At 47.5% G+C, this 24,303-nt stretch overlaps 1 protein-coding gene across 9 annotated transcripts in view; it reads right to left on the bottom strand.

The window, feature by feature from the left end:
• Nucleotides 1-24,303, bottom strand: part of SRGAP2 (SLIT-ROBO Rho GTPase activating protein 2) — a 257,394-nt gene that overhangs the window by 64,126 nt on the left and 168,965 nt on the right. For 8 of the 9 annotated variants that reach the window (XM_044001831.1, XM_044001832.1, XM_044001828.1 and 5 more), the window contains exons 5-9: nt 23,660-23,722; nt 14,785-15,000; nt 13,768-13,896; nt 2,323-2,547; nt 79-180 (exon numbers count right to left, since the gene is read on the bottom strand). In XM_044001831.1, the coding sequence (XP_043857766.1) occupies nt 79-180; nt 2,323-2,547; nt 13,768-13,896; nt 14,785-15,000; nt 23,660-23,722 (735 nt within the window). The remainder of the gene's footprint in view (nt 1-78; nt 181-2,322; nt 2,548-13,767; nt 13,897-14,784; nt 15,001-23,659; nt 23,723-24,303) is intronic. The other variant, XM_044001833.1, reaches the window with a different exon arrangement.

Below are 24,303 nucleotides of genomic sequence, written 5' to 3'. Positions count from 1 at the left end.
TCCATCCCTAGGCAAAGCATCTGAAGTAGGTAGGATAGGCGAGCCAAGGGGGTGACCCTCCAGGGCCAGGACACTCACCTCTTCATTCTCAATCTTCAGGGTGGATAGTCGTGACTGAAGCTGCTGGCACCTCTGGACCAGCTCACTCTGGACCGGCTGCTGGGCACAGAGCTGGGAGGCCTGCCAAGAGGAAGCAGTACCAAAGAGAGGGTCAGTGGGAGGCCACACTTCTTGAGGGTTCGAGAGGTGTAGCCCCCGGTCATAAAACTAGTCGATCCAAGCATAACCCATCAAGTTTCCATGTGGAAACTCCAAAACCAACTCCAGAAAAAGTCTTGCAGAATTCAATGTCTTCATGAGAGGAAGAGGAAGAGGAAACCCCTTCAGCCAGTGGGATCACTTCTTCCTTCCTTCCTTCCTTTTCCTTTCTTTTTTTCCTTCCTTCCTTTATCCCTCTTTCTTTCCTTCTCTTTCTTCCTAGACATGAAAATGACTGGTGACCTCAGATCTAGCGCCTCTACATAGGAAAGGCCTAGCCAGGAGGGAGAGTGGCCCAGCTCCAGAGCAGCAAGGCAAAGACTTCCTTCTGGAGGTCCAGGTGACCACTTTCCCCTTCCCCCCATAACTTCAGCCCAAGAGAAAGTATAAAAGGCCAAGGTCAGGAGGCTAACACAGCACATCATGGCAGCCAGCAGGTGTTTATACACCCAGGCCATGCACAGACTCTCTGAGGCAGTCATGGAGAAACGTTCATAGTCTGGTGCTGGACCATGAGCTCTATAACTGTAGAATCTGGTGGGGGCTGGGGTTTTCCAAAGGGCCAACTTTTCCCCTGCTTTTTCCTCAGTCTGGGTGTGAGAGTTAGAAAGAAGCCTGGCCCCTTTCACCAGGATCAGGCTGATGAGGCTAGCCAAGCACAAGTGAATACTAGGGCCTCTGTCACTGCCTCCTGAAGTGCATCCAGCACTGATCCCACCTGCCGTGGCTGAGGGGAGCCAGGGAAGCAGCCCCTATAACAAGGCAGCTTCACTTGCTTTGCCCCTACACAGAGCGTCCTATGAATAGCCATGGATCCCTTCTCCCCTCCTAAAGAGTGGGAGTGTTCAGACACCCACTGGACCATTCTCTTGCTTGGGGAAACAGACCCACTTTTCAAAGAAAGGGGGCTGGGCAAGAACCTTTTCCTCCGCTGCCTTTCAGTCCCCCTCTTTGAGCTGACCTCCTCCCCCGGCTCCGAGGCTGGCCTCAGCCGGCTCTCAGATCTGAAGGGCTGACTTCATTCTGGCTCCTGAAGGAATAGACACAATAGAGAAAGCGAGGCGGCCAGAATAGGCCACGGCCAAGGTTGAGAATCTCCAGCTGTCTGATGTCACCAGTCAGGCATCTAAAGGCCCAGAAGCCACTGGGGGCACAGAGAGCAGAGCCGATCGCCTCTTAGCATTTTGGAGTATATCTGGCGTCTGATTTGGGGGCCTAGCTTCTCCAGAACTCCAGGGCCATTGTGGGTTCTCTGCCAACTTCAACGCCTCCTGTTAAAATGCCACCAGCACTTTAGCCCCAGCTGCATCAGACTGCATCCAGTTCTTTCTTATCCTTTGTCTCATTCTACAAAAGAAGAGCAGTTATCTACCCAGAGGGGAGGATCCCTATTAGCTATAAAAGAGGGACCCTTGTTCTTCCCACAGTTTCTTCTCATTGGCCATGAAGGGGAGAGAACAGGCTAGGAGTAGGTCCTTTCAGAGGCTGCAGGATGCCTGGCGAGGCCACATCAGAAGGGGATGCTCCTCTCCTTGGGAGGGAAAGGATGAAGAACTAAAGCTGTTGAATGATCTTAAGGCAGTGGGGCTTGATTCTTTGAGAAGAAGCATCAGGGTGGCTGGCACAGCTAAAATAGAGTCTAGCTGTGCTCTAGAAAATGGAGAGTGAAGTTCCTGACACAGCCAGGATGAAATCCCTGGCACCTGCAACTTCCTCGGTGGAGAGAAGCTATTGGGCATAAGAAAATCTCAGGTGACACCTGCTCCAGGCAGGAGCCTTCAGCCAAGGATGGCCACGGGCTGGCTAAGAACTGGGCAAGGTAACCAGGGACTCCTAGACACCTCTCCTCACCTCCAACCCTGCATGGGGTAGTGCCATCTCACCCCAAAATGAGGCCATCTATTCTGACGCTCCTATTTCCTGACCCATCGTCATGGAAACAAATTGCAAATAGTTCAGTTTTCTTTAAGCAGACAGGGGAAAAAACGTACCCATTCAAACCCCAGAAAAGACAGGAATCTGGCCAGGAGCCCCCCACCAAGCTGCAGCAGGGGCAGGACTCACCATATCTCCCATGTGGGGCTGGAACTCAAACTTCATGGGTGGGCAGAAGACATTGTTGTACATCTCCATCAGTCGCTGCTTATCACTGGTGGCGTCTAGGTTCTCAACAGCATTTTCAATGGCGTCCAGGCCCTCATGTTTTGACTGTTCCAGGTTGAGCTCAGCCGACAGGAAAGTGCGCAGGGCCCGGTTCAGGCTGGCGTGGTATCCTAGGTCACAACACTGCTGTGGAAAGATACAAAGACCCGATGAGAGTGAGCTGCTTTTAAGGAGTGGATCAGAACTGGCGCCTCCCGAGGCCACAGGAACGATAGGGCTGAGATACAATAAGGATTTGGTCCAGGTTTGAGGCCTCACGCTTCCTTGGACAAAACGGGATGTTTAAGTGAATGGCTGAGTCATGTAATGAGGGAAGAGTTCGAGTGGAGTCTGAGACGGCACCTGAGACGGCACCTCGCCCAATCACACTGCCTATCTTTCACTTTAGGACACAAAATCTCTATCAGACTTCCCCATTGCAAGGAGGCCCAGACTGAATCCCCTAGGCAGTCACTCTGGCTTACAGCACCATGCAGCGGACCTCTGCTTGGCTCGGACATGGAGCACAGAATGGAGATGCTTTGGGAGGCTTCTGGGGCAGGTCCTCTACATCTACTTCTCTTCTGCCACCAAAACTCAACACTGAAGAATCAGTCTCAGCTGCCTCCTTGAGGGTTCATGCAGTACAGTGCCAGGCACAGTAACAATATTGATGAGACCAACCATGCAATACAACCAGTATCTGACACCCACCATACACAATAAACTCCCAAGACACCGTCTACAAGCTTAGCTCCAAACCTCATACACTTGATGGCTGTAGTAACATTAGTCCTAAGGACAAGTATTCACAACAAAAGCTAAAAGCATCGCGTTTGGGGGAAGAAGGGTAGTGTGGCAGCAAGAGGAGTCTGGAGTTTGAGAGTGAGCACTGTTGGGGCTGCTAGGTGGCGCAGTGGATAGAGCACCAGCCCTGGAGTCAGGAGGACCTGAGTTCAAATCCAGCCTCAGACATTTAACACTTACTAGCTGTGTGACCCTGGGCAAGTCACTTAACCCCAGTTGCCTCACAAAAAAAAAAAGAGAGAGAGAGTGAGCACCGTGTACTCGAGCAAACTGCTGACATTTTTTAGGTCTCGGTTTCTCCATCTGCAAAGTGATGGGGGGAAGGGTGTGTGTGGTTAGATGAGATCCAAGATCCCTTTCAGCCCCAACGTTTGATGACTCAAGAAACACTTAATTATTCCTGCATCTATTTAAACATTTATTAAGAGCCCGCTATGCACATGGCCACCATACAGCCCAGATTTTCTGGGACAGTCAGCGGACTTTTAATGAGACTTTGCAAAAGGAACATCTTTATTAGAGTGCGTGTCCCAATTTTGGTTCAGAAAATATGGTGAGTGTCATTGTAACAATGTGCAAATGTGTCATGCTAAGCATCCTGGGGGAGGCTACAAAGAGCAATAAGATGTGGCATTTGTCTTCAAGGAGCTTACACTCTCCTGGGGAAGCGATATTTACACAGATCATCTATGCTAAGTGAATAGAAATCAATCAGGGGAGGTTGAAGGGGAGTGCTCACAATTGGGAGCATCAGGAAGGGTCTCTTGGTGGGGGTAATTTATCTGAACCTTGGACAGAGTTTGAGATTCCAAGACTTAGAGGTGAGGATGCATTCCAGGCATGGGGTATACACAATAGTAAAGGTAGGGGGTGCCCAGTACTAGGGGGTAACAAGCAGCCAAGTTTGGCCAGAAGGTAGAGTTTGTTCCTCCAACACCGGACCAGCAAACCAGGTCAGCCCAGGGCAACGGTCCTGAAGCATAAGGCCACACAGATCACAGCTCTCTGTCCTCCTACTTTTTCTCTCCCCTCAGTTGCCATGGATACCTTCCATGCCCTTGGGGGCTGCCTCATTTCCTTCATACTCACACCAACTACTGCATGGGGCTAGTGTAAGCTTCCCATGATATATATATATATATATATATATATATATATGGCCATGTATATAAAGTGCTTTGCAAATTTTAAAAAAACCTATATAAATGGAAGCAATGGTTATAAATGACACACCGAGGAGAGATGGGAAAAGGATGAACTTCCAGTTTGGGGGGTGAGGGTCAGAGGTTCCTGTTTGGGTCAAGGATTCCTAGGTCTAAGAGCTTCAGTCACACAGTGAGCCTCTTCTCCCTCTATACTATATCACTTGATGATTTCACCAATAATTTCAACAATAATTATCTCCATGCTGATGACTCTCAATATGCCTATGCAGCCCTAACATTTCTGCTGACCTCCAGGCTTAAATTCATCTTAAATTCAACACATCCAAAATGGAACTCATTGTCTCCCCCCCCCAAAACTTTTCAGTTACTCTTTTTTTTTTTTTTAAGCAATAAGAATTAAGTGACTTGCCCAGGGTCACATAGCTAGTAAGTGTCAAGTGTCTGAGGCTGGATTTGAACTCAGGTCCTCCTGAATCCAAGGTCGGTGCTTTATCCACTACACCATCTAGCTGCCCCTTCAGTTACTCTTGAGAGCAAAGGCCGACCCCCCCTCCCAGTTCCCCAGGCTCACAACCTCAACTCTTCCCTATCTCTCACCCCCATCCAAGATCCAATCTGTTGATTTCACCTGTGCAAAATCTCTTGAATTCACCCCCTTCTTCCCTCTGCTGCTGCCACCATCCTGGTGCAGACCCCCATCCCCTCTCACCTGGACGACTGCAGTAGCCTGCTAGGGGGCCTCTCCTTAGCCCAGCCACTAAAGTGATCTTTTCCTAAAGATCAGGTCTGACCGTGTCACTCCCCTACTCAATTCCAGCAGCTGCCTGTCTCCTCCAGGATTAGCTACAAGCCCCTCAGTTTGGTGTTCAAAGCCCTTCCTAACCCGCCCCCCGCCCCTGACTCCCCCATATCCCCTGCCCCAGAAACAAGGCAGTCCATTTCCGGGCTCTGGGCACTTCCCCTGGTTTGTCCCGCACGCCTGGCATGCTCTGCTTCCTCATCTCCGTCTATGGGCTTCCTTGAAGTTCCGATTACAATTCCACCTTCTTTCCCAATTTCCTTTTTTGCCTTCCCTTTGTTGAACATTTCCAGTGTATATGGTTTGTTTACACACACTGGTATGCTCGCTGTTTCTCCCTTGAGGGAAGGGATTGGCTTTAGCCTTTCTTGTACCCCTAGTACTTAGAACAGTACCTGGAACATAGTAGGAGCTTGGACGTGTTTAGTGACTGTTATGGAAGACAGGCACAGCAGCCTACTAAGCTCCCAGCTCCAGTATCAAAGACAGAGCCCTCTAGATGGGTATTTTCAAGGTTTGTGTGTAAACGTCTGCTGGATGGAGACTCTGTTGCTCGAGCAGACCCCTCACTAACCCACCCCTCTGCCCACAGCATCTATAGCACATCATCACCAAGTGGCTGCCATCAGGGATGGCTCCTCTTCTGGGTATCTGATAAATCCATCCTGATGCGGCAGTGCGGTGCGGTGGAAAGAGCTGGGAGACCTCCTGCTGGCATGGGACCATAGGCAGGCCCCGTCACTTCTCTGAGCCTCAGCTTCCTTGCCTGTAAAATGGGACTACGGGCATTGTCTACCTCACAGGGCTGCGGGGAGGCTCAGAGGAGAAAATGCGCCTGACACACGCTGCAACGCGTCAAGCAGAAGAGAAATGTGAGCTATTATTGGAGAGTGTGCTGGGCCCTGGGACAGTGCCAACAGGCCCTGGCAGGTGCAAGGCTGCTGCACAGGAACCGCAGTGGAGGGCCTAACTAGAAGCAGAGAATTAAAGGACATTAAATTCAATTGGGAGCAGAGAACAAACGGAAGCCAGACAAAAGCGGGCTGATTGCTGAGCTGCACGTGCAGGCAGTCGCTCCTCCCTGGGATGATGCGCCACCATCCTCCTCTGGGCCTGGGAGGATCAGGCCTGAGGAGCTCATTATGGACCTGCCAGCCACTGGGTCAACCACAGGGTGGGGCAAATGAGGTCTTTGCTTAGGGGAATAAAAGAGGAAGAAGGAGCCCCAGAATGGAAGGCATTGTCCATAAACATATGCAGTGGATGCTAACAACCTCAGGGGCATCTCTGGCACTGCCCTTTACCCCATCCAATCAGTTGCCCATCCTTTCAACTACCACTGTCACCACCTAGCTTACACCACTGCCCTTGGAATTGCCATTTTCAGAACTACCTAAATGGTTTCCAGGCTGAAGGGCTCTCCCACTCCACCTCATTCTTCCCATTGTTGTCTTAATCTTCTGAAGGCACAGGTCTGACCACATCACTCACCTGCTCAAAAACCTTCAGTGTCTCCTCATTACTTGCTAAATAAAATGCAAACTCTCGGGTGGGCATTCAAGGCCCCCACAACCTGACTCAAGCCAGACTTGTTGCATACAACCCTCCTTTCTGTATACTGCTTGTCATTCAGAATGGCCTGCTCATCACTCCCTGGCCTTGGCTTGCTGCTTCCCACCCCGGTGCCTTTCTTTCTTTGTACATGCTGCCCTCCAGCACTCAGGTGGTGTCCCCAGGACATTTCCACAAGGACTACAATGGCATGGAAAGCACGAGTTTGGAATCGGGAGATAGAGTCATGTTCCTGTGTGACACTTATTCGTGGTCACTGTAACTCTCTGAACTACAAAATGCAGGGTGAGGCACTAATGTTTTTCTTGTATGACCTATACCTCTCTCAGAGGATTGAGAGAATACCTTGAAGCACTACGGGAATGTAAGTATTTGCTTTTTGTAAGGTCTTTCCTTTCAATTGTTCGCAACATCCTTTTCAGGCTCTTCCTAAGGGCTTATTATAGTTCCTTTATCTATGTCGCTCAACTTGAGTTAAGAGGTATTTGTGTATTTGTTGACTGTAATTGACAACTCATTGCCATCAACTTACTATAGCCCCTTACATTCATGCCATTAGTTTATTAATTGGTCTTTCTACCTTTGGTTCCCTGCTTCAATCTACTTTGTTACCACTTCAGGCTTTCTAAAAATCATGTTACTCTCTTATTCAAAAGTCTATACTAAGGGGGCAGCTAGGTGGCGCAGTGGATAAAGCACTGGCCCTGAATTCAGGAGGACCTAAGTTAAAATCTGGCCTCAGACACCTGACACTTACTAGCTGTGTGACCCTGGGCAAGTCACTTAACCTTCATTGCCCCATTAAAAAAAAAAAATCAACACTTGAGTTCAAATCTGGCCTCAGACACTTAACGTTTACTAGCTGTGTGACCCTGGGCATGTCACTTAACCCCAATTGCCTCACCAAAAAAAAAAAAAAGTCTATACTAGCTTTCTAAGGCCTGTAGGATAAAATGCAAATTCCTTTAACAGTCCGTTAGATAATGGAGAGACGCCAGTTTTTTTTAAGACCACCCTTTTGGGGAGGAGACCAACAGCATGAGCTACGCACACCAGTCCGCCTGCGACACACGCCAGATTGCCTGCTGAGCACTCAACTTCTGGGGTGGGAGCTTAAAAGGCAAGGAGAGAATGGAAGTGGGGCCTTTTTTCCTGCTCCGCTGGTCTCCTGGCTGCGCTGCACAGACAGACGCGGACTGGAGTTTGACTTGTCCCGGCTCTCGGTTAACAGCACGCGCTTGACTTGGTCTCTCTCCCCAAAGGTGGCCTTCGGCTTTTTTGGTGAGTTTTATACGGAATATAGACTAAGCCTAGACAGCTGAAACTCATTTACTAGTCTGGGAGATAAATTAAGGGAAAGGTTAAAGAGGGAAGATTTATGATCTAATATCCAATAGTCTCACAGGAAGGCAGCTAGGTGGTGCAGTGAATTGGGTGCTGGATTTGAAGTCAGGAAGACCTGAGTTCAAATCCTGCCTCAGATACTTACTAGCTATGTCCTGGACAAGTCACTTAACTCCCCAGCCTCAGTTTCAAAATGGGGATAATAATAGCACCTATCTTACAGGTGAGGAGCCAGCCAGTGATAAGATATCTGTACAGAACCTTGCAAACCTTCAAGTGTTACATAAATGCTGGCTTATCATTACTCTGCAATCAATGAATCTCAGAATAGGGAGGGACCTAATGGGCCAGGCAAGCCAATCCATATTTGAACAAGACTCAAGGGTCCAATGAGATAAAACATATACATCACTTGGCAAACCACAAAGTGCTACGTAAATGCTATTATTATTGTTATCATTATGACTATTATTGAGACTCTCCTCTCCATCCTAACCAACTGGACAGCCAGACTGTGCTTGCAGGCTTCCAGTGAGAGGGAGGGAGCCTTTTACCTCCCCAGAATGGATTGCACCATTGGCAAGCTGTAATTGCTAGGAATTTGTTTTGGGTTTTTTTTCCCCCAGACATCAAGCTTACATCAGCCTCTCAGGAGATTGTACCAACTGTCCTAGTTTTGACCTTTAAGACCAATAGCCAGTATTTACTCATATAATGCTTTTTTTTTTTGGGGGGGGGGGGGCATGGACTCTTCAGTCCTAGAACACAATGCTGCTTTGACTTTCTTGAACTTGTACTATATTGAACTTGTAGTCCACTGAAAACCCCAGATCCTCTTTGCATGAACTGCTACTTCTATATCCTTCTACCATCTCGCATTTGTAACCTTGATTTCTTTAACCTGATATAAGACTTTACATTTATCTTTACTAAATTTCCTCTTTTTGAATTGAGTTCAGTGTTCTCACCTGAGACTTGTGTCATCTGCCAATTTGATTAGCACACCATTCTTGATCTAAATTGTGAATAAAAATGTTAAATGGCACAGGGCCAAGCATTCTTCCCTGGGCTAGTCTACTGGAATTTAATGACTGCTCTTTGGGATCACTTTGAATCAACCTCACTGGATGTTCCCCTAGCCCAGAGTTTTCCATCTTTTCTTTTTAAGTGAGGCAATTGGGGTTAAGTGACTTGCCCAGGGTCACACAGCTAGTAAGTGTTAAGTGTCTGAAGTCACATTTGAACTCAGGTACTCCTGATTCCAGGGCCGGTGCTCTATCCACTGTGCAACCTAGCTGCCCCCATCTTTTCTACAAGAACAATCTGAGGGGCTTTGTCAGAAGCTTTGCTAGAATCCAGGTAAATGATACTGATGATACTTACTGTCTAAAACACAAATTTGTCAAAGCATATACCTTGAGGGCTAGCACAGCAGGGCAGAGAAAACCTCCAGGATTGGGTCTGAATCCTGACTTTAATAACTACTAGTCAAGCTTCCATTGCCAACTCACCCACTCCTCAGTTTCCTCTTCTGTAAAGTAATCATAACACTTAGAATATCTATTATATACAGGGTGGTTGTAAGAAAAAAACACTTGACTAATCTCCAAGGGCAATATAAGTATTGTAAGGCATTGGCTTAAACCATTAGCTAATTTTTCATTTGAATGAATCAGTCTCTGACTGACAAGAATATAATTCCTCACAGCCAGAGACCCATGGTCTTTGACCTCTTTGTATCATTCTACGGTTTCTTGCACATAGTAGACATTTAGTAAGGAGGATGAGACAATTCAGAGCTAGAAAGGAAGTTAGAGACAATCTGGTGTGCTATTTCGGTCCCCCAGACCCCTCATAATCATTTTACAGAACCGAGGTTGAGAAAGCTTAAACAGTTTTCCTAAGGTCCCACAGGTATAAAAAGCAGAGCGGGATGGGGACAGCTGGGTGGCGTCATAGATAGAGCATCAGTCCTGGAATGGGGAAGACCAGAGCTGAAATCCAGTCTCAGACACTCAGTAGATGTGCTGGGCAAGTCACTTAACCTGGATTACTGCCTCCAAATCAAAGAGAGAGAGAGAGAGAGAGAGAGAGAGAGAGAGAGAGAGAGAGAGTCAAGTAGAGATGGAATTCAAGTTGTTCCTGGCCTCCAAACCCAGCACTTTCTATATCATGACTAGAATTAGAATTAATTTGAGAAGCTCTGACCCCTCCCTTTAAGCAACCTTATAAATAGACTGGGGCTGACTCAGTAACAGGATATATAGGCTGAGTAACAATTTATGCAGGTTATTATATGAAATATGTCTTACTTATAAAATGCCATTCATTTTACTTTCTATGTTTCCTGAGGGGTGAATTGGCTGATTAAAAAAAAAAACCAACAACAACAAAAAAAACCAGGAACAACGAATCTTGGGGATATTGTCTGTGCTTATCAGGGAGACTGATCTCATGTCTCCTTTTACCAAGGTTCGTTTTATATAGGAAGCCTTCTTTCCCACCTTTACAGGAATGGGAATGAGGATCCTGGGCCTGGCTGGCCTTAGACCTTCTAGAGTTAAGGGCTGGAAACTGAGCCTTGGAGGAAAAAAAAGCAATTTCTGGCAAGGCTAGGCAAACAGAATTTGAATATTTCATTCCCGCTGCTGGGCGAGGTTGGGCAAGTAGAGACAGTGAAATCTTTCCCTCAAACAGGGCTTCCGGGGGCTTCTGAGAATTTCATTGCCCAAATGATTCTGGTTATAAGAGTACCAGGCTCCCCTGGCCCTTTCTGGGTTATATAAATGTTTGATGGAAAACCTCTCTGGGGAAATCAATTTTTTATAAGAATTTAATGATAGCTCATCCACATGTGTGGTTTGCCTACATTGACAGCTCATTAACCCTTTGTTAGCTGGGAGATTTTCAAAACCTCCAGGAGGGGAAAGGTGGGAAAAATGAGTGTTTGATCATATATACTTTTAACTTATGGGAAAGAGAAAAGAATTCCTCTAAAAGAAACTTCTTGCAGAGTCCTGCTCAACTCTCTTGGGTTTTAAAAAAGGCTGTACCCGGAAGAATACGCATGTGCAGCCTTGAACTGGCCTCTGGCCCACAGATGTCTCAGACTTTCAAGCTCTCCTTGTAATATTCAAGCTATTAACATGGGGACAATGCCCCGTTCTTCATTCATCCATCTGCCATAGGAGCACGGGGGAGAAGAAATGACATTCCAGAGAGGTGACAGCCGTCACACACAGCTAAGGGAGCTCAGAATGTCTTTTTGGTCTGAAATCAAGGATTTCCTTGACTGTGTCAGATGCTTCACATGGATTCTGACAATCTGGGGTTCAATCTCTCACAGTGTTATAAGAAGGGGGAGGAAGGAGTCTCGTGGCAATGTACACAGCACCGACAAAAATAACTGCTTCACACTCCCGTGAAGCTCCAACACCCTGGAAAAGTGGGTAGGATAGATAGTGTGCATGTCACAGATGGCGATGGGGAGAAACGTGACTTGTCCCATGTCCCAAAGTCCATCCCCCCACAGTTGGGATTGAGGCAGCAGCATTTCTGGCCTCTTCAACGCTACCTTCTCATGCCGGAACCATGAGCACACAGCGCATAAATACACAACCAAGACAAGTTCATTCAAATCCCTTTGTTCCAGCTTTGCGACTCACTAAGGGTTTATCAGCCCACTCGGGGCCTTTACTGGCCTGCTCTCGCCCACTGGAAAAAGCACAGGAAGTCAGAGAAAGCAGAGCATACTTTACCCCTTGCTCACTATGAAGCATCCCTCACCCAGGGTACAACCAGGGTAATGCAACCTGCTCTGTACTGTTAGAATTGAGAACTCTGAGGGATTCTCTCATACATCACCTAGAATAATTCTCCTAAGCAATGAGACACTTAGCAAATGCTTTTTTATAAAAACGACTGAGGAGAATTAGATGCCAAATCGTTTGCTCTTGGAAAGGATTCTGAGGTCTACTACTCTGTGTTGAGATGAGTCTTCTCATCGCAGTGAGAAGGTCTTTGAGAGGCTCAGAGGGGGCTCTTCAATGGTGGCTGCTCAGCCCTAAAGAGCCAACAGGTCAGCTTTGGTGGGGAAGCACGCATGGAGGCTAGAGGCAGGAGGAGACAGCACTCCCCACCAACCAAGGGGAGAAGCTATCAGCCAGGCAGGCTTGCTTTTCCACTGAGGAGGAGGTCATGGCATGTCAGAGCAGAGAGGCAGAGAGCTGATCCTGGCAGCACTGAGGACAAGCCTCCCCAGAGGATGGAGAAAGAATCTTGATTTTCACTTTGACTTTGGCGAGAGAATGGCGCTCAGATTGGTATCACCAGACAAAGAGGTGCCTGAACAGCACGGAGGACTCCATACACCCCAGCAGGGAACAAAACCCAGGCCTTTAAAGGGACTGGCGGAGGGCTGGGGGTGGGGAAGGCGGGCTGGAGTGCCTCTGACCCTGCTACCCTCAGACATCTCCCCCCCTACCCCTGCCATCACCCCTTCTTCTTTCTACTTTTCTCCTCATGAATCATTCCCTTTGTTTTCACCCCTACACTCATCACTGAGCCTCAGAGTTTTTCTCTTTTCTCACCTAGGTTGCCTTTCACTCTTAAAATAAAGGTACAAGTGGAAATCTGATTAAAAAAAAATTTTTTTTTTTTTAAATTGAGGCTCAAAGGAATTAAGTGACCTGCCCAGGGAAGGAAACAAGCATTTAGTAGGTGCCTACTATGTAGCAGGTACCATGCTCAGTGCTTTACAAGGTTTACAAATAACATCTCATTTGATCCTCACAACAACCTTGGGAGGTAGGGGCTATTGTCACCCCCATTTTACAGATGAGGAAACTGAGGCAGAAGTCAGCTGATAGGATCATATAGCTAATAAGTGTCTGAAGTGGGATTTGAACTCAGGTCTTCCTGACTCCAGGCCTGGTACTCTCTCTACTGTGCCACTGACCCGACTGGGTAAGGGGCTTTGTACTTTAAGAGGCCTGCATTCTGAGCTCAGCCTGTCTCTCTCTTTTTTCAAAGCTCTGCCTTCTGCATGTGCTTCATTTCTCTCCCATCTAGTTAAATTGGAAGAGAACAACATAAGGAGCCAGAGCTTTCAAGTTTGCCTTGTTCATAGGACGCCCCTGTGCCCCCCGCCCAGGTCCATGCTCAGTTCTCCTCCTGGCCATGTCCTAATGAAGGGCACGGGATCAAAATACTTGGACTCTGTCCCTCAAGCCAATGGACCTCGCTGTGGAACAATTTCCTCTCTCTGTAAAATGGGAATAATAGGTGCCTTCCTCTCTTATGCGGTTCTTATAAGGACTGAACACCATGGGATTGAACGTAACAATATAGTGAGACTGCAGCAGATGCAACACTGGCTTCAGGAGTCTGACTCTGGCCTCAGCAAGTCACTTCACCCTGTTTGCCTCAGTTTCCTCATCTGTAAAAGAGGGATGATAATGGAACCTACTTCCTGGAGTTGTTATCAGGATCAAATGAAATAATACATACAGAATTCACACACACGTGCAGCAACATTATCCAAATACAAGATACAATATTATTATCTTTCCAGTGCTGGCTCATTAGGCCTGCAGGCTGCTGTCTATTTTGAAGGGCCCCCGTGGATCTTGGCCAATGGTGGAGAGGTACCCTCTGAGAGCCCCAGTTTCAGACACTTACATCAATGAGGTCAGAGAGGTCATGGATGTAGTACTTGAAGACAGATGCGTTGGTGGCCTCCAGAGCCAGCAAGTACTCATTCCGGGCTTTAATGGCCTTCAGCTTATTCTCTGTGTACTTGGCTTGGCGCTAAGAAAGGGAACAGAAGTTCAATAAAAAAATTATTTTAAAAAAGGAGAGTGTGTTCTCTGAGAGATGAAAGGAACGGTACATTCAGGAAGCAGGCACAATTAAGCTGCTACTCCCAATGCGCTTCTTCCTTAAATTGGGTTCTAATTCTACTTAATGAAAATTCAAGGGCATAATGTAGATCACTCTGAAAAGGTTAATGAGGCTCCCATCTCAGACACATGCCCCCTTTGGGCTCTACCTGCTAATATAATCCCCCTACCTCACAGGAGTTAGCACTCTGCTGGTCCTTTTCTGCCCTGCCACCCTGATGTTCCCAGAAGCCAAGCTCCAGGTGTTCCAACCCCTTGGGCATCTTAATCTGATGACTAGAAGATCTGGCTATGTTTGCAGATGGAGTCGGGGGGTGGGGGGGGAGAGACAGCTGTCCCTGCTTGCCCTGTGGCAGGCCAGGAAGGAGACACAAAGACCAGCAAAGTGGTTACCTTGTGACTCTGGGAAGGCTTTGCTAACCTTTGGACAGGTTAGCAAAGAGACACCAGTTGATTAGCCCCAAAATACTTCTTATGGATGAAGACTAAAGCAAGTGAAATCTCCATTGTTTAACATTTCCCATTCACCCTTCCAGTGCCTGGCCTGGCCCTGTCAATCTTTGCAAGACTGCTCCAACGGTGAGGAAGGTGGTGGTGGTGGAGCCGGCTGGCGCGAGGATCGGGGCAAAGCCAGGAAGAAGACTGAACAACTACTAGCTAAATAACGAACCTCTCGACTGAGGAGCAGGGGCCACCCAACGGAAAGGAGTCCGTTCCAATGGGAAAAACAAATGACAGACAGACCCTCTGGCAGCCCAACCCCTCAGTCCCTCGTTGGGCCCTGCTGACCACACACCTTCTCCTTCATCTTCTCAATCTTCTTTACTGAGCTCCTTCGGACGTGCTTCTCCTCAATTCGGACGTTGGAGGTGGAGTCTGGCGATCGAGGTGTCTGCCGGTCTTCCTGCTTCACTGATTTGCCGATCTGCTTCTCTTCCTGTTTTTCGGCCTCCTTCAGTTTACTCTGGGCACTGATGCTGTCAGCATTGTACATGTGATATGTCTTCATTACCTGCAAGGCGACCAACAGAGGTCAAATCCAGAAGGTCAATCACAATCTCGGGCTCAGCTCAGTCCCCTTCCACCCCAAGCAACACCTTTGCCCACATCCCAGGGGGGCTGAGCCTAACACATGTTAATATGTACTCTGACAACCACTCCACAGCATACACAGGTAGTGTTTGAACCTGGCCCGTATATCTTACTACGATGATGACTATTCACGATCATTGTTTATTATTTATCACTATTTACAATCATTTGTAAATGTTACTCCTTATCTTGGCAAAGTACTTATAACCCACTTGTATCTTCCTGATACCAGGTAGGTAAGTATAGAGAAGTATAATATGTAATGATGCTCTAAGTCACTCTGAGAAAATCCCTCAGATCTGGGCTGGGAAGTCCACCAAGGGCAGGTGAGTATCTGTCAAAGGCTGCAGAGTCAGCTATGCCTGGTACACTCTTCCAGCTGTGGAGTGGGGAAGAAGGGAGAAGAAACAGCAATAGTCTGAGGGACCAGAAACTTCCTCTTGGATTCCAACAGCATCAAGGGAATTGGCCGAGAGCTGATTGATTGACTGATTGTTGTTTCGGTAGTGACCTTTACTGAATTTATCAAGATTCTGTTCATTTTGATGTCTGGTTTCCTTTTGGGAAGCTAGGTGGGGCAGTGGATAGTGTGCTAGGCCTGGAGTCAATCAATCCATCAACATGTATTCAATACTTACTGTGTCCAGGCACTGTGCTAAGCACTGGGAGTTCAAATCTAGCCTCAGACAATTACTAGCTCTGTGATCTTGGGCAAGTCACTTAACTTCTGTTTGCCTCGGTTTTCTCAACTATATAATGTGGACAGTAACATCCTCCGCCTCCCAGGGTGTTGTGAAGATAATTGTAAAGCACAGGGCATGACATGTTACCTGTTATTATTATGACTGTCACTATATGTGAGCAGTGGCCTGGCTACACAAATGGGGGTCAAAATGGAAAGCCCTATGTAAAAACAGTGTCAGTGAATGAAAGGAATGGTTTTAGTAGGAAGAAGACTTGTATGACCTGATTCAGAGTGAAGCCGGCAGAACCAGGAGAACAAAACAACTTACAAAGACTCCAGAACTCTGACCAATGCAGTGACCAACCACAATCCCAGGGACTCACAATGAAACATGTGATTTACCTCCTGACAGAGAGGTGATAGGGCATAGAATGGAGACATATGGTGTTTGGACATGGACAACGTGGGAATTTGTTTTGTTTGATCATGCCTATTTATTGTAAGAGTTTTGTTTTCAAAGGTGGTAAAAGGGGAGAGAAAATGGATTTTTTTTTTCATGAAAAAACAAAATTTAACTTGATAATATCAATGAATTAATGTATACATCTCATTAATAACTAACCTGGGGGGCAGCTAGGTGGCGCACTGGATAGAGCACGGGCCCAGGATTCAGGAGGACCTGAGTTCAAATCCAGCCTCAGACACTTGACACTTACTAGCTGGGACTCTGGGCAAGTCACTTAACCCCCACTGCCCCGCAAAAAAACAAAAACAAAAACTAACCTGAATCTGAGCCCTGTGGTTAACTAAATGATTATTATCAATCTATATATAGGTATGTGACATAATTATTATCACGGTTATCTGTTGGGGAAATTGAGTCACCTCCTGGATAAAGAGATCCTAGGTCCGATCCACTAACAACACAAACAGGTCCGATGGATTGCCTCCTTCCTCTCCTATCTCCAGGTCAGGATCCCCTGAATCTGCTCTGACTTTGATCTGTGGACCTGGCCCCAACCACTTGCAGGCCTTCTTCTTAATTAGGGAGAGGAACAGGGATTGAATTTGGGATTAAGGTGATAAATATTAAGAGGCAAAGGGCCGTAGGATTCGGCCCTAGAGTTTATCTAGTCATCACCTGGAGCTGGAGACATCAAGTGACCCGTCCAAAGTCATACAGCCTGTCAACAACAGAATGAGGACCCTAACCTAGGTGTGGGACCCTTTCCCCCACACCTAAGCACTACAGCCCCTCTGCATAGCCTCACATACTGTGGAGAGATCACCCCTTCTGAGCCTAACAACCATTCAGCCTCACAGACAGCCGAGGAGGCCGGGAGAGGAGACAGGAGACAACTTTGCATCATGGCAATTGTCCAGGATTGTGAAGGTCACGCCCTTCTCCTTTTCAAAGATCTAGGCTAGGAAGCCCAGGAGCCTGGAAGCGGAGGCTTGGTGCTGATCTCATATCCTCCCAAACATGTTGCTACCTTGAGCCACACCGAGGCTCTTCCCTTCTGGGACTTCCTGTTTCCAGACAGTCACAGTTCAGACTCAGAGCTTGTTAAAGTTGGAGAGAACCTCGGAGATCACACGGTCCAATCCCCTCATTTTACAGCTGAGGAAATGGAGAGGTTAAAGGTCACACCCTTGATAACTGGTGCATCTTGGGCTAGAACTATTTTTTCACAGCCTTGTGAAAAGAAAAGCTGGAAGAGACCACAGAGTGACAATTTTGCCAGATCGTAAGATCTCTAGTTTGGTGCAATCAGCGGGGCACTGGAGTCAGCTTGAATCAATGGGAACCTATCATTCAATTTTTGGTGGGAGCATTACACCTCAGAAATCAACAAGCTACAAATTAGGGCTGGATTGTTTTGTTGATTGTCTAGACTTAAGAAAGCGACGGAAAAAATGCTGATGACTATACTTAAAAATGTGTGCTGGGTACAGTGTCAGCATCATCCTCTCTCCCCCCCACAAGCCGGTTGTTAAACATTGACCAGAATATTTCTGAGTGTGGCTCTCTTCCCATTACACTACACTGCTTCCATAGTTTCCTTCTTCTTGGAAGCCAGAATTGTTGGAGGAATAATATACAGGAATTACTGGAGGAGGAATGATAAATCTGTAATCTGATGCTCAAAAGCAATGGAATGGAATTAGATGGGGTCTGACTATGGCTGAGAATAAAGAGGTGGGAAGGAGAGGAGAGATTCTAAGGACATAAAACAAGGGAGCTATTATGGGAAGAAGTAGGGAAATCAAGGAGAGCCAGGTCACCTCCTCAATTTCAATGGCAAAGGTGAGGGAAGAACCTCCGTATATCCTGGCAGACCTCACTGTGCATCTCTCAACCAGGAAGAGAGCAGAAGCCACTGGGTATCAGGAATATAAAGGCACATTGGCTGGGCATCTGGAAATGCTGGGGGACTTAGGTCTGGGGGACATCTAGAGAAGGACTCATTTGCAGGCTGGAAGGAGCAGGAATTTCAGTCCTCCTCATATGTCTAGAGAATAGGATGAGTCAGTCAAAGAAGTATAGGGCCTGTGACGCTTCGCGCCGAGGCCAGAAAGCACATTAAGATCTAGGTCTCATCTCATTTCTGATGCTTGCTGTTCTAATGTGGGCTTCACCTCATTCTGAACTTTTGCACCATTTTCCTTAAGTGCACGAGCTATTCTTTGCTTGTGAAGCAATGGAGACAGTGGGCTCTGTTACAGAAGAAGCTATATTTAAATAGCAGAAAGCGCAGCGGCATTAAGAAGGCTTTTTGAATAATTTATCTAGGCCTCCAAGTCTCACAGCAGACTAGAATGGGGAAAGAGGCATTTATCATACTAGCTTTTCTACAGCAAGGGGATATAGGACTCAGAGGATCAGAAGTTCATAGAAGCCAAGGGGGAAGAGATCCCAGAGGCCACCAAGTCCAAGCCACCCCCTCCCCCCCTCCCCCTACCATATTTTCTGACAGAGTAGGCCAAAGGCATGCAGCAGGATCTGAATCCCGGTTGTCTGACCCCAGCACGGCCAGTGTTGCCTTCACTCTGTGACTACACCTGACACAGCCCCTCTGTGTTCTGTCCATGTGGCAGGCCCCTTTGCAGTCTGGCATAGGCTGTGCTCAGCCTGGAACTCTCTCCCTCCTCTCCTCTGCCTCTCAGAAAGCCCCTGGCTCCTTCAAGCCTCCCCATCCAGTGCCACCTCCTCTAAGGGCCTTCTCCTGGCTTCACTCCAAATGAGGGATGAAGAGAAGGATCAGACCTTCAATGTCAATGGTATGGGGAACGCCTATGAATGCAGGCCCACACCTTTGTTGCAACTTTCAGAGCTGCCCAGAGCTCATAGGGGTGACTTGCTTGGGGTCACACCTCCAGGTTGTGTCAGGGGTGACACTTGAACCAGGGTCTTCCTCGCTCTGAGGCAGCTTCTCTTTCACTACTTAATTTGTATTTACTGGATACACATTTCGCATTTATTTATCTGTGTACATGTTACTTCCCATCAGTAGAACACAAGAGCCTTGCAGATAACAATTCATGAACGTCTCACTCCCAGGCCTAGGTGGGTGCTGCAGTGGATAGAGCTCTGGGCCTAGAGTCAGGAAGACCAGAGTTCAAATCCAGCCTTAGGAATTACTACCTCTGTGCTCCTGGGCAAGTCACTGGACTACTGTCTGTCTTGGCTTCCCCATCTCTAAAATGGGGATAATAGCACCCACTCCCCAGGGTTGTTATGAAGAGAAAATGAGATATTTGTTAAGGGATTTTGCAAAGCTTAAAGTGCCAAATAAATGTGATGATAAGTTGTACCCTCTGTATTTCCAGTGCCTGCTGCAGCGCCTGGCTTGGCTACAGACCCTTAAGAAATGCTTGTGAGCCTGAACTGAAGAGGGGAAAAAGGGCCTACAAAGGTGGGGTGGTCCTGCACTAAATCAGTGATGGAGACTTGGAGATCAGCACCCCCACCACCTGCACTGTACAAACCGTGAAACCAGACCTGGCTCCATCGGCAGGCAATGGCATAGGCCGAGACAGACCTAAATTCACAGCCCCCCAACCCCCACCCCCCAGGGTTCAGGCACCACCCAAGGCCAAGTGTGGACATTTGTAATGATTGACTGAGGTCTCTAGAAAGACAAATAGCCAAGAGTCTCTCTTGACCTATAAAGAACGCTGACATTGACTTGAAGGAAACGTATACATGGATAACTAGTTACAAAATAGGAAGTAAGGGGCATGGGCTGTGAGGGAAGGAAGCAGCACAGATTAGTGGCTAGAGACCTGGCCCCCAAACCAGAAAGCCTTGGGTACAAGTTCTGCCTCTGACACGTCCTGTCTGTGTGACTGTGGGTACGTCCATTAACCTGCCAATGACCCAGTGTTGCAGAGAAGGTGCTAAGCTGCCTTGGTAGAAAAAGAGTTCCCTTTCCTCTGCTGCTAAATGATCCCTGTCTTGGGAGATGAAGCCCCCAGACCAAAGAACAGATACCAATATCTCTACAGAGGGACGGAGGCTGTCCCTCCACCATCTCTTTCTGAACCAGGGCCTTCTCTTCACAGATCTTTCAACTCAATCAACAATTGTGGTATTTGAGCTCTCTCACTGAGGGCCTTCAGGGGGCTTGCCTGGCACTCAGTTTTAAAGATATGCCCCCTTCTGCATGGTAATTGAGGCAGTGAGACTGTGGGGTCTCCCTAGGGGAGAAGGGAGCTTTGACTTCAAAGGCGTTCTTGGAGAATCATTCAGAAAATGAAAACCACTTATGCTAAAGTGTAAGGACCGATCAGTTCATTTGGAAGAAAAGGCACGTAGAGAAAAATATTCTCTGGGGTGGCTCAAAACTGTAGTGCTTGGATGGTGGCCTCTGACACCAAATACTGCATCCACAGAAAACGATCCTTCACAAAACCTGGCCATATAAAGTGGGGTGTCCTAAAGCTGGGGCCTCCAACTCCAATGTCTCTCTCTCCTTGGGAATAAAAACAGTGCCAACCTCCTCTCCTCACATCACCAGGTACACAGATATATCAATTACCAGACCATGGGCAGCCACAAAGTCCAAGATGTACTAGACTTCTTTAACCTGAACATCAGAGGCTGCAGTCACTGGACAGCACCTCAGAAATATCTGGTTCTTATAGATGAGGAAATGGAGGTCCAGGCCAGTAAATACTCTTTCCAGTTTTTATTTTTCCATTGTCTATCCCTACAAACCACGTTCTTTGGCTCAGACAGCCCCTGAAATCTGAGACCCGAATGCCCCCTCCCCTTCTTGAAAAAGAATGTGAGGAGGGGCACTTCTGCCATGGAGCCTTCGGCTCTGCTTTCCCTGCTTATCCTCTGAGGGGATGTAGTGGCTGGAGTCCCAGCCCCTCAACTTTAGGCAATTATTATCTCATATGGCTGGGAGGGGCCAGTCCCAAACCCAGTTCTATCCTTGGGAGTAAACAAGCCTCTTTTCTCAAAAACTTCTAAAGAACAATGACATTCGTTAGTTCAAATCCTTAACTTTCCTCAGATTTCAAGAAGGAAGACTGACTGCTCCCGGCTCCTTGGAGACAATGATGTCTGGGGCCTTAAGTGACTCTCCCAGGGTTAGCCAATAGAGCCAGAGGGGAAGGACAAGGCTAGAACTCAGGTCTTCCAGCTCCTGATTATCAGGTGTTTGATCCATCTGATAACAGCCTCTCAGAAAAGGTCCCGGGCTCCTCAGCTTGCTTGTAGAGAAATTTCTGAGTTTGGCCCAAGGCTGGCTAGAACAATCTGCATCTGGTTCAGGAGAACACTACACCCAACAGGCTCTAATTTTTAAGACGAGTGGCTGGACTCCATAATTTGCACTAAAACATTTGGTCTTCCCAGCAGCCAACAAAACAGCTGGCTAAGGCTGGACAGCACAGAGACGGGAGAAGCGAGAGCCCAGAAAGCTTCTCCATAAACCCAAGTGGCAAAACCCAGGCTTCTCCTCACTTCGGCTCAAGTTCCACTTACGCCCTTTCCCCTGCGCCTCCTGCCAAAAGAAAATCCCAACTTAAACAAGGCTCTTCATGAGCTCCCATTAGAAGACATGGGCCCAGAACGGGGAGGGAGCAAGGTCAACAGAGTCTGGATGCGCTTTTTTCTCAACTGCCTGTCCTACTGCCCCTGAGCTGGCATCCTGGAATGAAAACCAAAGCCTTTTTCTCCCAGCCATCCAAGCGCTCCTGCCCAGGGTGAGAGGCAAGTCGGGAGATTATTCCCAGGGTGGCTGAACAAAGATATTTTCAATGATTTTTTTAAGGGCTCAGCTACTGAGCAAATGGCCTGTTTTCTATCTTGGCAAGTACTTTGCCAGGAGGATGGAGTAATAGCTCTTCTTAGTGCCTAGAAGACACTCTAAAAATAAAGGCAGAAGTAAAGAGCTCAACAGACAAAAGGTCCAGGAAATCCAGCCAGTCTGAAGATGGTTCACATCAACATGCTTCTATTTTAAAAACAAGAAGCAAAACAAAAAACAAAATACAAAACTCCCAAACTAGCCTTCATTTAAGTTGAGAGGAAGGGGACTCAGCAGATAATCCCACAATCCAAGGAGACTGTCTCTATCTGCGGGGCTTCCACACAGCATTAAGGAGGGAAAGAATTCAAAGCCCTGGGAAGAGCAGCGGGACTGCGTCTGCTGACTACATTACCCTATTTCTTGGCTGAGCAGTCACCGTCCATTACAAGAGCCTAAGAGCCCACACCTATGTTCTTAGATGAATAGAATCCTGATTCAATATAAGTCAATGCAACAAGCATTTATTAAATGCCCATGACCAAGCAAGGCATTCTGAAACCAAATGCAGTTACTGGTGTTTTCCCTGCATTTTCTATGGAGGATAAAGGAGGCATAACTAATAAACAAGTAAATCTGGAACACCAATCCCCTCCCAAATCAGGATGGGGCAACCTCAAGGACTGACTCAGAGCATGGGCATCGCCTGTCTGAAGAAGGGATCTCTGGAAAAGAGCCAGGGAACCTGCCCTGCAATTAAGATGGTGTCTGCACAACAGCAGTGATTTCCTTGGTTTTGAGGGTGTGTGTGTGTGTGTGTGTGTGTGCGCGCGCGCGCGTGCTCTCTCGAGTGGGTGTGTTACAAAATAATTAAACAACCATTAATGAAACACAGCTTGGGAAGACACACTCGAGCATGCATGTGCACACACACACACACACACACACACACACACACTGAGACACGACCTCCCTCGGGGCACAGAGGAACATCTATCAGCAACAGGCATCACACAGCTGAAATGGATGTCATTTCAAAACAGAATGTCTTCTCTTTTCCTGGCTGGCAATAGGTCTTTTCACTGGGACTCCAGCCTTGAGACACAGCGAGTCAGTGCAAAGCTTTCTCTCTGTAACTGGCCTGCTGCCTTAAGGGTTGATCAGGGTCTTAGCCTCCCTCCATAGAAGTCCTCCTAGTCTCAAACTTGCAGTTCCTTTTGGGATGCTACACTGAAACTCCCCAGCCAGTATGTGATCATGGTGCAATGCAGCTTGGGTTGCATACCATTACGCCCAGGGGATCTAGTTTGCTGGGAAGAGGGTCAATTATCCTGGAGGTCCCTGCTAGACTCTAAAAACCATCCTCCTAGCTCCATCTCCCCCTGTGGAGCCACTGCTGGGACTGACCGTGGGTAAGGGATCTTGTGAGGAAGGTGGGAAGGTGGATTAGGAAGTGATGAGAACCAGGAAAGGGAGAAGGGTGGTGTTATATATGCCTAACGGGGAATATGTCCTCAACCCCAACCCCTAAGGCCACAATCAATTCTGATGCCAGGACGTGACTGCAGCAGCAAGCTGCCAAAGGCTGCTTCCTTCTGCTTGACAAAGGGCCAAGAAACCGCTTGATTTACCGAATACAGCTCGTTCAAGACCTTCATCAAATCATCCTGGAGCTGCTGGCCGACTTCTTTGCTCTGCAAGGAAAAGAAAAACGCAGGTTAATTGGGAAGTGGGGGGAAGGGGCCGGCAACAAAGGGAAGAACAACGCAGGCTCTACAAATAACACAGACTCAATTAAGGCCCATTATTTAACCTAGCAAATCGGATAACCACTCCGATCAGACCCAATTATGGTCAGATTACTCAAGGAGTTTTAATAAAATGAAATGTGCCCTTAGCCAGAGCAGAGCAGAGGTGATAAGAGTGGAGGGGAAATGGGTTTCAGCTTTTGATTTTCCAGCTGGTCCCTGGGGAGCCAGGCTAAGAGCCACATCCTACCAGGAACTACTGTTAGGCAGAACTAGCTCCCCCTGCCCTACACTGGGTAGCCTCCAAGAGGCCCCATGAGAGAAGCAGGAGAGGGCTGCACTCTAGGGAGCATATAAACACATGGAGATTTCAAATGGACTCTTCAACCAATTGATCTGTCGATAAGATTTACGCAATGCCAGGTAACACATCAGACAGCACGCTCCCAAAATGAAACAACCACTATTCTCAAAGAGCTTCTGAGCACCTAAACCCAGCTAGGAAAACACCTTGGGAAACAGGGCCA

Source organism: Dromiciops gliroides, chromosome 4 (genome assembly GCF_019393635.1).
Source record: "Dromiciops gliroides isolate mDroGli1 chromosome 4, mDroGli1.pri, whole genome shotgun sequence".
In the NCBI taxonomy this organism is placed as follows: Eukaryota; Metazoa; Chordata; class Mammalia; order Microbiotheria; family Microbiotheriidae; genus Dromiciops; species Dromiciops gliroides.
Note: the sequence above shows the minus strand (reverse complement) of the source record. Positions and strands in the feature narration are given on the sequence as shown.